This window comes from Terrapene carolina, unplaced genomic scaffold, assembly GCF_002925995.2.
Source record: "Terrapene carolina triunguis isolate 2854851 unplaced genomic scaffold, T_m_triunguis-2.0 Scaffold112, whole genome shotgun sequence".
Classification (NCBI taxonomy): domain Eukaryota; kingdom Metazoa; phylum Chordata; order Testudines; family Emydidae; genus Terrapene; species Terrapene triunguis.
In genome coordinates this window covers 8,131,656-8,146,250 of record NW_020664463.1, presented here as the reverse complement: position 1 = coordinate 8,146,250, position 14,595 = coordinate 8,131,656, and the positions used below count along the sequence as shown (strand labels likewise).

Sequence of the window (14,595 nt, the reverse complement as noted above, 5' to 3'; positions counted from 1 at the left end):
TTAGTATAATAATTAAATAAAAGGTAAGAAGAGGAAAATGGCTTTTTTAAAAAAAAAAACCTTTTGTATTAATTATTTTTAGCAGTGGCTCTGAACCAACCCTTGTGAATCTAAACACCACTGAACTTTGGGAAATTTTCTGTTCACATTCAGACCACTTGTTCCTTGGAAGATGTCAATAAACTGTACTAAATTCTGAGGTTTAACATATAAATTGCAAGGAAGGTGTCAAATTCTGCCCCTTTGCAAATACTCCACAAAAATAGCATGCACTGAGTGATATACAGCAAAACCAGCATTACTATCATATCTGTTCTAACTAGCAGTTACCACCTGCACAGATCTCTCCCCCTCCTCCAACACAATGTATTCCTTCTCTAAGCAGTAATAATTTGTGTGTGAGCTTTCTGGATGTATGTGCTGCTGTTCAGGCTGGAGATGTAAGCACACCACATGAGGACCATGCACTCTGGTCACCAGCTCCCACTCAAGAATGCCCTTCTGTGACTATAGATGTGGAGAGAATCTTTTGCCTGGACATGTAACTTCTAGAATGTGTAAGGACCCACAGCCTAGAACCCAGGTCTGCACATCCTGGGACAGCTGATATTCCCACAGTGCCACTGGACAACCATACAAAACCATGGTGAGGGAGCACTGTGGAGAGTAGGTGCTGCAAGAAGTGCCACCCAAGAGACTAAGAGTCACGGTACCCTGTGACCCTCTGATTGGCCAAGCCCCCTATTTTACCCCAGGGGCTGGCCTAGGAAGTTGTCTGGGTAACCACCCAGACTTTGGCTTGTTGCAAGGCCAGATTCTGCTTGATTTCCAGCCTGACTCTGACTCTGATTTCTGCCTTAATTCTAACTTGGTACTGCCTCTGATCTCTGGTCTTTGACCCTGGCCTCACTCTGACCCTAACTCCTGCTTAGGGAACCTGGCACTGGCAATTCCTTCAGCTCCTGCCCGGTGACTACTATCCCTGGTGGGCAGGCCTCAGCCCAGTTGTGACCACTAGGCCAGACCGCTTATGTCCTGGTCCATTAAAGAATGTAGTTATGTGCCGTGATTATGAAAATCTGCAGCACACACTGAAAATGCTTATTTAAGAGCAGAACAACTAAATTCATATTTTATTTCCAAATAAATGACACAAGGAACACTGCACTACTTGTATTGTCCATTGTTAGATTTAAGCCAACAAACCCCTCAATTTTTTAACTTAACTGAAGCTGCCACAGAATTTCCAGGGCGTTGCAGAGGAGAGCTGCAGATACAAAGGATCCTTGCTGAAGATTTGAGTTCTACATTGTTGTGGAGTAGATTATACAAGGCCTTGATTGTAATATCTGAAAAGAACTGTGCAGCCATTCTGAAGTTCACATAAATCTTATCAAGCAATTTCAAGGACCAGATCCTTGCGTGTGCCAAGCTATGCTTGTTGCAGAATCTCTCCAGGCCACTTTTGTGCTCCCTCAGAACTGGATACAGCTACAGCTGCAGCTGTTATGGTATAGACCTAGTTACACCAGCTGTATACCGCCTGGAAATTCCCCCATGTAAGAGGAATTGTCAGCTGACTCTTTAAGCTAGCTTTCAAGTAGCCTTTAAGCTACTTGGAGTGGTGGAAAGTGAACAGAGGAGGGCAGAACATATAGCATCAAAATATTTGACTATTTTCAGGAAGCTAGGGGTCAGATAAGTCAAAGTCAGGCCATCGGATACAATCAAACTTAGAGTTTCTAGGCGAGGCCATTTTTATGATATTGCAAGTCGAAAACTTTGAAACTGCTCATGAAATGATACAACTTGTCATCTGAATTCTCATAGCTCCTAAGTATCTTGTCTGACTTGCCTCAAATTTCCTAAATAATCCCCACCCTGGCATAAGATCATACTTGTAAAATTTCAGGCAAATTGATTAAACGTTGGCAAAGTTTAGGAAAGAGGGTATAAAAACTAAAGCGGGTCAAAACTCAGAATTTCTCTTTCAAGGGAATTGTCATTTCAGAATTTGTTTTTATTCTAAATCAGAACAAAACCAAATATTTTAAAACTTTCCTGTGAAATGAACATTCTGAAAAAATGTTTTGAAACTTTTGTTTGGGGAAAGTGTTTGAATTTCCATATTTTTATTCTAATAGTTATTGGTTTTCCATTTTAGTATTTTTATTATTTTACATTACATTACTCATCATGATGTGATGTCATCTTATGCATTAGGTTGGACATTGGGAAAAGCTTCCTAACTGTCAGGGTGGATAAGCACTGGAATAAATTGCCTGGGGAGGTTGTGGAATCTCCATCATTGGAGATTTTTAAGAGCAGGTTAGACAAACACCTGTCAAGAATGGTCTAGATAATACTTAGTCCTGCCATGAGTGCAGGGGGCTGGACTAGATGACCTCTCGAGGTCCCTTCCAGTCCTATGATTCTATGATTACTAGTGACATGTCATGAAATAATGTCATATGACATGATATAGTCCAAGTATTCTGTTCTAATCTACTTTATTTTTATTTTATTAAAAAAAATTAAGGGCAGGTTCTACTTCATACAGATTGAAACACATTATCATAGGTTCTGGATCAAGCGGCTCTCGAAAGCAACCCAGCACACCCCTCTGGCAGCGGCTCCTAGGTGGGGGGGGGCAGAGGGGTCTCTGAGCACCACTGCCAATAAGCATCGCTTCCGCAGCTCCCATTGGCCGCTGTTCCCAGCCAATGGGAGCTGAAGAGTCGGCACTTGGGGCAGGGGCAGCGTGCGGAGACACCCCTACCTCTGGGGCCACAGGGATGTGCCAGCTGCTTCCGGGAGTGGTGTGGAGCAAGGGTGGGCAGGAAGCTGCCTTAGCCCCGCTGCGCTGCCGGTGGTGGCGGTGGCATCTGTGAGCCCCCGGGCCCTTTTAAATTGCCCAGGGGTGGCAGGTGGGGCCAGGAGATGCTCCGGGAGAGGCGCGTGGGGGAAGCAGGCAGGGCCGGGGGAAGAGTCCCGGCCCCGAACATTGGTGGAGCCGGAACCCCAGTCCCTGAATATTCCTGGCGCATGGGCACCACGGACCCATGTAACTTGCAGCCCCTGTTGCCAAGTACTGGTCAAACTGCTCCATGCCTTTTGTACAAACTATATATGCAGTATTTTAATGTTTAATAACAGGTAAACATCTAGTACATAACTCATTTTATCTTAAGTCAGTGGAAGGACTTGTAGTGACTTCAGCAGGCTTTGGATCAGGTGCTTAGGGACCACGTGATTCTCTGTGTGATTCTGGTGCTGTGGTTATCAACTGAAGTGATTGAGTTAACCCCTCCCTTAATCACATAGGATGTGCAACAGGCCTGGACTAACAGAACCTGGATTTGGTATTTAATTCCACTGAAAGGTTCATATCTTTTACCAGGCTTTTCCTTTGGGAATTGATTAGGGTCCGAGAGTAGATGGCATGGGAGACATTTACTTTGGTAGGTGAGGATATCATTTTGAGCTAACATGCATTTGTAATGATTGCCTACCCCCTAGGGTTCTGGGTAGGTACTTCCATTAATTTTATTTATTTATTTCTATTCCAATAGGCTGTCAATGTGTTGTGCACTTCTTGCCCCAAAGAAACTGCAATCTGAGAAGATTAGCAATAGCCGTAGGGAGAGGAGAAGGATAAAGCATATAAAGTTTGGGGTTTTTTAATTAAGTGTTATATAAAAATAACACATTCCCTGCTGTGGCTCCAAAGGAGGAGAGATGGTCATGGAGGGCCTTACAAGCTTGAAGAGTTGCATGAAACAAGGCAGTGATATGATTTTAGGAGAAGTAGACACATAGGTTGAGACTGGCCACACAATAGGAGATAAGAGCAGAGGAGTATGGAGAGGCAGAGTTCAGAAGGATTATAAAAAGGAGGAGAAAAATCTTGTAAAAGAAGGAGTCTGTGGAGCAATTTCCAGCTGGAGGTGACAGGGTCAGAGTGATGATCAAAGAAGGTGATCTAAGCAGCAGAGTTTTATATGGACTTGATGGGGCTGATAATGGTATTAGGTAGGCCAAGAGTGAATGGTATTGCAGTAATCAAGAAGTGGGATAAGGGCCTGGAAAACAGCTTTAGCTGTGTAGACAGAAAAAAAAATATGTAAGATCATACAAATGTTAGAGAGAAAGAAGTGGAAAGAATTGGAAGTGGCCTAAATGCATAGGGCTGGGGAAACAGTGGAGTCTACGGTTACATCTACACTTATGCCAGCGTGTAGGGTACAGACACTGCATGCCCAGCTCACACAGGTGTAAATAGAAGTGTAGATAGAAAGGCATTTCTTCGGAGAGTAGATTGCCTTATATGCACGAACCTCCAGGATATATACCCACCATGGTCTCTCTACACATTCAAACAGTGCCTCCCACTGTATTCTGCTGTTTTTTAGCAGTGTAGTGTCCTGCTTCCTCCCTGCTGCTGGAGTCTTTCTTCCCTATGATGAAAGGCTCTAGCAGTGGGGAAAGGAGATTTTCCCCACTACCTACTCATTGCAAGAGCCTTTCACTGTTATGTGTTGCTATACATATAGTGCCTGTACTCTACATGTCCCCATAAGAGTAGACATAGCCAAAGATGATCTTCAGGATACAGATATGAGTAACAGGGAGGATGCTCGTATTGCTTGAAAAAACTGTTTTTCCTTCTATGCTAAGTTCTCGCTTCACTTCTGCTATTTACATTATTACTCTTAAAAATTTCTCCTGTACAAAAGCTCTCCATATGCACATGGAAAATATGTATTGAGTGCCCAGCCAAAGTTATCAATTAGAGTTCACCTAGAGGTGAGTACAGCTGGTCATTGAAACGTTGAATATTTTTTGACCAAGAGATCGACCGAAGGGATTAGTTATTTGGTATATGCAATCAACCATAGGTTAGTCGGTGGAAGTGGTCAGGTACAATGAGCAGTCAGCTGATTAGCAGACTGCTAGCTGCAAATGAGATGAATATTTACCATGCAGATGAATGAATGGTAGTCTGTCTGGAGAGCTCAGCTGAACAGAGCACTGAACAAATAATTCAGGTAACCTCAGCTGCACTCTAAATGAAAGTATGTGTGTGTAATATTGTTGCTATTTCTCTCCTGAGACCAATACCATATATGATAAGGTATTAATAAATAATAATTGTTCTTTCCCTCTGGGGCACCTGGCATTGGCCACTGTCGGAAGACAGGATACTGGGCTAGATGGACCTTTGGTCTGATCCAGTATGGCTGTTCTTATGTTCTTATGAAAATATAGAAATTAAATAACTATTTTCAAACAAATTATTACTTGGAATGAATGCACTAAGAAATTGCTTTTTTTTACCTTCCCATTCATTTCACACTAGATTACATTTGCATTTCAAAGTTGTTTAAGTATCAAATACTTTGTTCTTTTGTCTGGTAATAATTCTCATATTAAAAATAAGATGATGCTTTAAGGTTAATTAAAGTTCATGAGAAACAAACTACATTGATATATCTATGCCTCTTTAATTAAAGGTCTGGAGATTTAATTTTTATTTTTCACTTGATGGGTTTGCAGGTAGATTCCCTTCTTGAATGGTGCAGAATCTCAGAAATGAAGAGCTTTGGGTTTTTTACAGGATGGACTTTATCAATAGGGACAATCGCCCAAATAACCTCTGAGGATTGCACAGTGAAACTCAGGAGGAGTGGGGACAGGATAGGTGGGGTTAAAGGTGTTATTAAGCCACTTTTGCCCAGTATCTGGGCCAGTATTTTTAGCAGAGATGGGCCAAAATGGAAGTCGTCTATCTGAAGTGGGTCTCTCTTCTGGTATGCTGATGTTTCAGTACAATTACAACCAAGTTATGAAGACAGCAGTTTTCATGTATTCCAGTTTAATCCATGTGTACACATACTCATATAATTAACTCTTTAGCTACTGAATTAAACACTATGAAAAGGCACAGTTAAAAAAAATTCAACCCAGTATTTTCAAGAGCAGTAAATGGGGTCCTGTTGGGTAACCCAATTATTTGGAACCAGAGCCCATAGCCTGGGTAAGAAAATTTAGCATAGGTGACCCTTGCAGAAATAATGCAAAACCATCAGCAGTTTCAGTCCTGAATCCATTGTCAAGCTTCCCAATGTCAGGAATCCTGGGGTTTTCCCAAATCACTCACGGTGTAGTTGGAGTTTTTGAGGTAAATTAGTAGCTCTGCAACACCTGTTGCAACCACATACATGTCACACAGACAGGGGCGCTGGAACAGTTTGTATAGTGGGGGATGCTGAGACCCACTGAATCAAACTGTAAACCCTGTATATGAGGGAAACCACTTCAAGCCAGGGGGTGCGGCAGCACCCCTAGTTCTAGCACCTATGCACACAGATAGAACACTTCATAGCCTTTTAAATAAATGAATACCTTTGCACGAGCCACATAATCTACTTCTTTGTAAAATACTTGTAACTAGAATTGGAAATATATCGTCCTGTGAAAGCCAGCCATCAGCAGAGAAATCCAACTGCCAGTGGTGCAAAGCTGGTTTGAAAGTTTCATAGGTTCCCGCAATAGCGAGTACTGTGAACCGGGCTTACTTGTTAAACCTTGAAAGCTGAGCCAGCGGTGGCCCAGGACCCCTCCTCGTTCAGGAAGAGGAGTGTGCCCTGGTGGCAGCAGTGTAGGGGCAGGTTCTTTGCAGACATGCTGTCATCCTGTTGAGGAAGGAGTGGTGGAAAAACCCTTAGGCAATGAAAAAAATAGAAACATTCTCAGGGCTGACTCTTCTTGAGGCTACCCCGGTTAACTCCATTTTGTTGATCTAAACGACTAAGATAAGTATGAACAACGGACTTTTTTTTTTTTAATTAGATCATAAATGGCATCATTCCCATCAGAACTTTCTTTAGAGTAGCTTGATAAATTGACCTTAGACATTAAATTCATGACCCCGGACAGTATTTAGGAGTTTGATTACAGTATTTAGTTTATGCCGTGTGCTTGTTTCTATGACTAAGGATTTGGTGTTTGGTGTTTGTAATATTTTTAACCCCAACTAATTCTGTTAGTGCGTTTATTGTGGTGTTTTTGGATTTTATGTTGTCAAACTTCCACTATTAGTCCCCCAACACTGGGCAAAGGTCAGTTTTATTACTGAGTTGCTTGTTTATTTTCAAAATATTGTACATTGCAAAGCTAGATCTACCAAATTTAGCTTAACTGTACATTCACAGGGCCTGATTCTTCCGACGTACACTGATTTTGCTGTGGTAGAACTCAATAAGCCTCAATAGAGCTACTCCTTGTTTACTCCAGGGCATGAAGAGAAACAGACCCATAATTTCTAACAGCAGCTATACAAGCTAGTGCAATTCCAGATTTTTCTCAGAAATGATGCAACTGTCATGTTCTCGGATATCAGCTTTTTTAAGTGAAAAAGTTCTGGGTGTGGTGGGGTCCTAAAAGTCTTACTAATGGGATCATGTGTCAAGAATTCATGATTATTAGCGGAACCAAACATGATTGCTCATTATCCCTATACTGTGTGTACAGACTTAATACAGAGCCTCTTGCACATCATCATCATAACTTACTTAATTGACTTTCATAAGTCAATGAGTTACACTGTCAGTGTTCCAGATGTTTGGAAGGTATTTTCACTCTAAAATAAATACCGACAATAAAAAATAGCGCTCATCAAAAAAAGTCAACATTTGCTCATATTTACTGCACAGTGGTAGCTGAAATGCCACAGTTATTTCCTATACGAAGTACAAGGAAATACTGTGCAATGATCCCTACCACTGGTCACTAACCAGGACCTTCTGCACCAAAGCACAGACCTCTACCACTTGAACTAAGGAAGTGTTTCCATTAGTGTAAAGCAATAGTAGACCACTATCCCCTGTCTAGACTAGACTAGCCACTAGAGATGGTCATGATACACACGCTGCTGTATCTCAGCTATGGTGGTGGAACCGAGAAAAAGAGGAGCTAATGCCCCTGCAATGGAAATATTGTGGGGGCTCTGTCCCTTTGTAAACTTGCACATACCTGGGGATGGGGGCAGAGGTGAGAGCAGGACCCAGAGGGGCTAGTTTGGCCATCACAGGAGCTAGGATCAGGCTGGGGAGCAGGGAGTGGGACCCAGAGGGGCTGGAATGGGCCTGGGAGCTGCTGGAACCACTGGGACCTTCCTTCTCAGCCAGAGGCCAGTTTCCTCAATCCTCTTCTTCCACTTCCCTGATGTGTCTCAGTACCTCCCCTCACTCCCCCTCTAATACCTCCCCTCCTTCCATTCACAGGGAGCTTCCTGGTAACTCTTGATAAATGTTGGCTCCCAGTGACCACAACTGTAGGTCAAAGTGTGTTGAATGTTATATTTTCAGGCTGACACACTACCATAGGGGTCAGTTGTGCCTGATAGGCACTGGCCTACGTTGGGCATGGCATAAAGCCTACCTGTCCACAGTGTGCTCCCAGAACTTCCCGCCATGCAGGGGAAGCACAATGTTCTTACCTCTGTTCAGGGGCTGCAGTATACTCTCCCAAGCATGCCTGGCTCAGTTTGTTTTCAATGCAAACCAAAAACTAAGAAAAGAGACAGATTTCAGATAGATAGAATTTGCATTACCCAGTGAGATCCCTGGCACATATCCTTCTCCAGAAGTGACCAACACATAATTTAATAACACATGGAAAAAGCCTTCTATAATGCATTTATCCAATTGTGCAATGCTGCACATGGGGTGTATCTATTCTATTCTATTCTATTCTATTCTATAGAAGTTCTTATACTGCGCTCATCACTGTCGTATGTGAGCACCTTCCCGTAGGGCATTAAGTGACGTGACTAACCTCTGTCCCCTCTGGTTTGTTCCGTCATCCTCTCCCCATGGGGAAAATTGTATGTGCAGTGCTGAGTTTTATTTTTGTAGGGTTTTTTTTTAATGTACACACTGCTAACTGTGTGTGTGTGTGTGTGTAAGTACTTCCCTCCTGACTGCTGAAGCAATCAGCTTATACTCTGAAATATGATACTTTTACCTTTCATGCATCATGTTTAACTACAGCTGTTATTATTGATTATAAAATGATCCAGCCGCTACTTAAAATGCAAAATTAAATAGAATCTAAGTAATGAACACTAATGCCTTGGAGACCGATTGCGAATGGCTGAATTTAAGACTTAATGAGTAAATGAACCACGACATTGTTAAGTATTGCATTTCAGTGGTAGAGAAAGACATCCTTGTGTACAATTTATAAATGTAGATCAGATAGTTATGTTTGTAAAACATTTGGGGATCCTTTGGGTTGGAAGGTTAAATATAAGGATCTTATTATTGTATTGGGATATGTTTAAGATCTTTATGATTTCATATATGAGGGCTATTATATATCTATATAACAGAGCCACCAACTTCAAATATATTAACTGCCTGATTTCATGCTTTTTCTTTCTCAGGAATTACAAGATCTTCTTCTAGCCAAGATGAAAGCACTGGAGGCTGTTGAGGAGAAAAATCTTTCCCTGCAAAATGAGATCAGTTTACTTAAAAGCACGTTTGGAGGAGAAAAAGGGTAGGAACATTAACTAAGCAAGGGCTATTTAATGACTACATATACTCCAGTTTTGTTGAACAAAACTTTTTAAACCTTCTTTGTAACTGCAGCCCCAGGTTTTAGTGACTTCTATGGTAACCAAAGAGCATGACCATCCTCATAGCTCTTAGTCCTTCATCAAAGTGACGCAGATATCAGAGACTGATTTCTCAGAATGACATAGTTGTAATGACACCATGTATTTAAAGAAATGCCAGATGATATAGCACTTGTTTACATTGTTATATAAGGAACCACTAAAAGTGTAGGAGTGTAAATGCTCACATGCTCCTTGGTTAACTTCTCTAAAACTTATCTCTGTAGAATCACTTATATTTTGCCTTAAGCCTCCTACCTTTGAGGATCTGGACATCAGCTAATACCTACTTTTGGTTACCTTTGGTGCATTTTTATTTCAGGAGTACATATAAGCCTGTGAGACAGACTTTGCATCTGGATCTAAACATTCCCCAAACTTCTGGACTGGCCCTATACAAAAATTTGATTTAAGTCCTGTAGCAGGGCTTACCCAATCTGACTTTAGGCCTTGCTACTGCCTCAGTCTCCCCCTTCTTTCTCAGTTAAGAAAACTTCATGCTGCAGGCGTTTCCTCCATAATTCTTCTCTTTTTGGGAGGAGTAATGAAAGGTTCCAAACAACACACATCTTGGCTGCCTTCTGTAATACTGACAGATTGCTTTGGTCCCAACGTGCTGTTTGTTTATTTTGAGTATACTATAGTAGAGTCAGTCAGCACACTCTACATCTTAAGCGCTGATGGAGCAAGATGGATATTTTAATATCCTCCCACATAATTCAGTATTAAGACTAGAGAAGCTTTGTCTGGACAAAGGATTGCATTATATGGTTCTAAGACTAATACTGTAATGCCTCAGCCCTGTGGATGGTATTCACTGCCACAGAGGTTTCTTTACTAGCTAACAGAATAAGAAGGGTTGTCAGTCTTTGTGCAAATTTTCTGTGAGCATTCTGGGCCAAATTCTGCTCTCAGTTGCACCTGTGCAAGCTCCTGAGTAACCTTACTGAAGGTATTGGAATTTGGATTTACACCAATATTGCTGAGATGTAGACAGTAGATAACTAATTTCACTTTGAAACTCTTCATTTTTATACATGTGAAAGTGGTGTTCGTAAAACGAATGGCCTGAGCAAGTGTATCAACTTCTAGCCAAATGAAACCCAGATGCTTTCCCTTTTAGGGAAGGCAACCCTTTTCCTGAAACTGTAGCCTGAAAGCTCAAGTCACATCACATCAGCCTCAGCTGGGTTGGCATGAGCAAAAAGGTTTTCATTGGGCTATTTATACACACATGCTTTTTTCTTCCCGTGTAGTTTTCAACAGATGCTACCGTACTGTAAGATTTCAAATTGAGATATTTGTTTTGAAACTTCTGTGTGTTGGAATGTTACATGATTCCTAGAGCTACTTACACAAATTGTGCTGTCTGTTACATTGGTGTAAATCTGGTGTAACCTGCGGATGTCAGTGAAGTTACTCAGGATTTACAATTGTAAAAATGAGAAGAGAATTTTGCCCACTGTCTTTAAGCTGATTGGTTCTTTGGGAGAGGTGCATAAGGGCATATGCTGATTCATCCCTGCTATATATTGCTGTGCTATATGTTAACACTTAGGGCTAGGTTGTAGCTGTGATATCACAGCTCTGCCTACAGGGTGGTGAGAGCAGCACTACCTCAGGAGAAGCATCAGTGTGTGCCTCAGAGAGGCATAGTTTTTGCCTAGGCTACACAAAAGGGGTGTGCACCTTACACCAGCTATTAGGTTAGTGTAAAATGCTCCCCACCTTCCCTTACTTCCTTTCCTCCCTGCACCCTTTTTGGCATCCCAGTTAGGGGTGGGTTTTTCAGTTTGTTGGCAGTTATGAAAAATTAAGGGGGTGGGGGAATCAGTTTGGGTTGAACCAAAATTGAAACAAATGTGAAAAATTTCAGCAAATCAAAAAAAAATTATTTTGGGTCAAACAAAACTGTGACAACTCCTGATTTACTCCAATGTGTGTGAGATCAGTGTGACAGAGTATTGGGAATACGTGTTTGTCCAGATAAGAATTCCACTTGGTTTATGGACATTGTTTGTAACTATAACCATCATTGTAAATGAGATCATCCATTATGTAGCAGGAACTTGACATGTAGTTGGGAAGCTATGTCTGGAAAAATGTGACAGAGCAATGAAGGACGATCAACACTGCATGGCTCTGCCCTGGTGAAACAATGAGGTTGCTACTGGCAGGGCCAATGACTTTGAATGGACTCTCTACACAGAAATCTGCCTGGAGGGAAGGGGCTGGAATCCCACCTTCTCCCCTCTCTGTCTAAATCTGTGCTTAGGAGAGCTGCAGTTTCTCCACCTTACAAAACAGTGATAGTCTTTTTTTAAAGGTAGCTGCTTCCTAGACAAAGGAAGTCCTTTCACTGCCAGAAACAGATGACCCAAAAGGAGGAGTGGAGCCAGAATGGACTTAGCTTCTCCTAAGGACTTGGACCAAACCCAAAAGGGGTAGATGAGACTGGGGGGATTGTGACCAGGAGCTGTTGTTTTCCATGGATCTGTAACTCTTTTATGCTTTTTAAGAGTAAAGTGTGTGTGTTTAAGAAATTCCTTTTCTAAGCCTATTTCCTTCTTTACTGCCATGGTGTCCCTGAAGGGGTTAAGTAGAAACCAGAGCCCCCATCGCCATTCTGGAGGGGAATGTGTCTATAGGTACATCTACACTGCAATAAAATATCCGTGTGGCATGGCCACAGCCGGCCCAGATCAGCTGACTTGGGCTTGCGGGGCTAAAATTTGCAGTGTAGATGTTTGGGTTCGGACTGGAGTCAGTTGACCTGAGCTCTGAGACTCATTGCCATGTTTTTTTATTGGAGTTTAGAGATATCCTACGTGATTTTGGGCTCAGGAGGGCTGTGGAAGTAGTTCTAGGGTCCAGGCAGGAGGATCCCGGGGTACTGCTGCCCAAGAAGGGTGTCAGACACACGGTCTGCACCTGGCAGTATGCCTGAGAGACCCAGAGCTAGGCACAGTGGCCAGTCACTACCCAGACCCCAGGAGCTTAGCATCACATGGGATTCAGTGGTTGGATCCCATAACAACAGACTGGTGTCCATCCAGAGAGTGGGACTGTCAGGTTGTGACAGCAGAATTGGCCCCAAGATATACTAGATATGTCAGATGTATGAGCATATTGCCCTGAATGGGAGGGTTGTGCTTCCTGGATGTTTTGGATAATTTATGCAACATTAAAGAGGATATAAAAGTCAAGAAATAATTGTAACAATAATCAGCTAGTAGTAATCATCTTGAAAGGAGGACCAGGCTGGGTGTTATTCTATTGGTTGATATTGAGGTTTCTTGTGCCTATACGAGATTCTGCCCTAGTTTACATCCCATCCAGCCCCATGGAAGTAAATGAGGTTGTACAATATATACATTGGCCCTGAGCAGTGAATGTGTTTTCCATGGACTCATTGTGAATGAACGTAATTTCACTATTTTTAATACAGAACGGAGGCATCCCATTTCCATTTGGCACCTAACCTGTCATACTCTGGTCACTCCCCTGTTACCTCAACTCCCATCATAGATGCATCACCCCAGCCTTCAGAGAATGTGCTCTCACCACAATCACTTCAGCCTGCTTCTGCAGCTACTATGACAACTGGAATCACAGCAGCACCCAGACTGGCCAGATCCGCCAGAGCAGATCCGACTACACAAAAGAGAGTTTTAGGTAAGCCCTCAAAAACTCTTCTATAACTCATACCTAGGACAGAAGATTGTAGCACTTTATATGCTCTTATTCCCCAATATTTCAACTGTGCCGCATGATGATTTCTTACCGTGGTTGGAGTGATTTCCCTGCATGCATTGCAGCTATTAGAACTTTCAAACTAAGCAGCCTGTATCCTTGCCTACCTTCATGCCTCCAGCTTCCACCCCGGACACACCACACAATCCATCATCTACAGCCAAGCACTGAGGTACAACCGCATCTGCTCCAACCCCTCAGACAGAGACCAACACCTACAAGATCTTCACCAAGCATTCTCAAAACTACGATACCCGCACAAGGAAATAAGGAAACAAATCAACAGAGCCAGACGTGTACCCAGAAGTCTCCTGCTACAAAACAAGCCCAAGAAAGAAACCAACAGAACTCCACTGGCCATCACCTACAGTCCTCAGCTTAAACCTCTCCAACGCATCATCAGTGATCTACAACCCATCCTGGACAATGATCCCTCACTTTCACAGACCTTGGGGGGCAGGCCAGTCCTCGCCCACAGACAACCTGCAAACCTTAAGCATATTCTCACCAGCAACCACACACCGCACCATAACAACTCTAACTCAGGAACCAATCCATGCAACAAACCTCGATGCCAACTCTGCCCACATATCTACACCAACAACACCATCACAGGACCTAACCAGATCAGCTACAACATCACCGGTTCATTCACCTGCACGTCCACCAATGTTATATATGCCATCATGTGCCAGCAATGCCCCTCTGCTATGTACATTGGCCAAACTGGACAGTCACTACGTAAAAGGATAAATGGACACAAGTCAGATATTAGGAATGGCAATATACAAAAACCTGTAGGAGAACACTTCAACCTCCCTGGCCACACAATAGCAGATGTAAAGGTAGCCATCTTACAGCAAAAAAACTTTAGGACCAGACTCCAAAGAGAAACTGCTGAGCTTCAGTTCATTTGCAAATTTGACACCATCAGATCAGGATTAAACAAAGACTGTGAATGGCTAGCCAACTACCGAAACAGTTTCTCCTCCCTTGGTGTTCACACTTCAGCTGCTAGCAGAGGACCTCACCCTCCCTGATTGAACTAACCTCGTTATCTCCAGACTGATTCTTGCCAGCATATTTATACCTGCCCCTGGAAATTTCCATGACATGCATCTGACGAAGTGGGCATTCACCCACAAAAGCTTATGCTCCAA

The 14,595-nt window shown here is 42.6% G+C and overlaps 1 protein-coding gene across 1 annotated transcript in view; it reads left to right on the top strand.

Annotated features, from left to right (window-relative positions):
- LMNTD1 (lamin tail domain containing 1) overlaps positions 1-14,595 on the top strand; it is a 251,476-nt gene that overhangs the window by 169,750 nt on the left and 67,131 nt on the right. The window contains exons 7-8 of the mRNA XM_029911684.1: positions 9,449-9,564; positions 13,131-13,357. Of these exons, the coding sequence (XP_029767544.1) occupies positions 9,449-9,564; positions 13,131-13,357 (343 nt within the window). The remainder of the gene's footprint in view (positions 1-9,448; positions 9,565-13,130; positions 13,358-14,595) is intronic.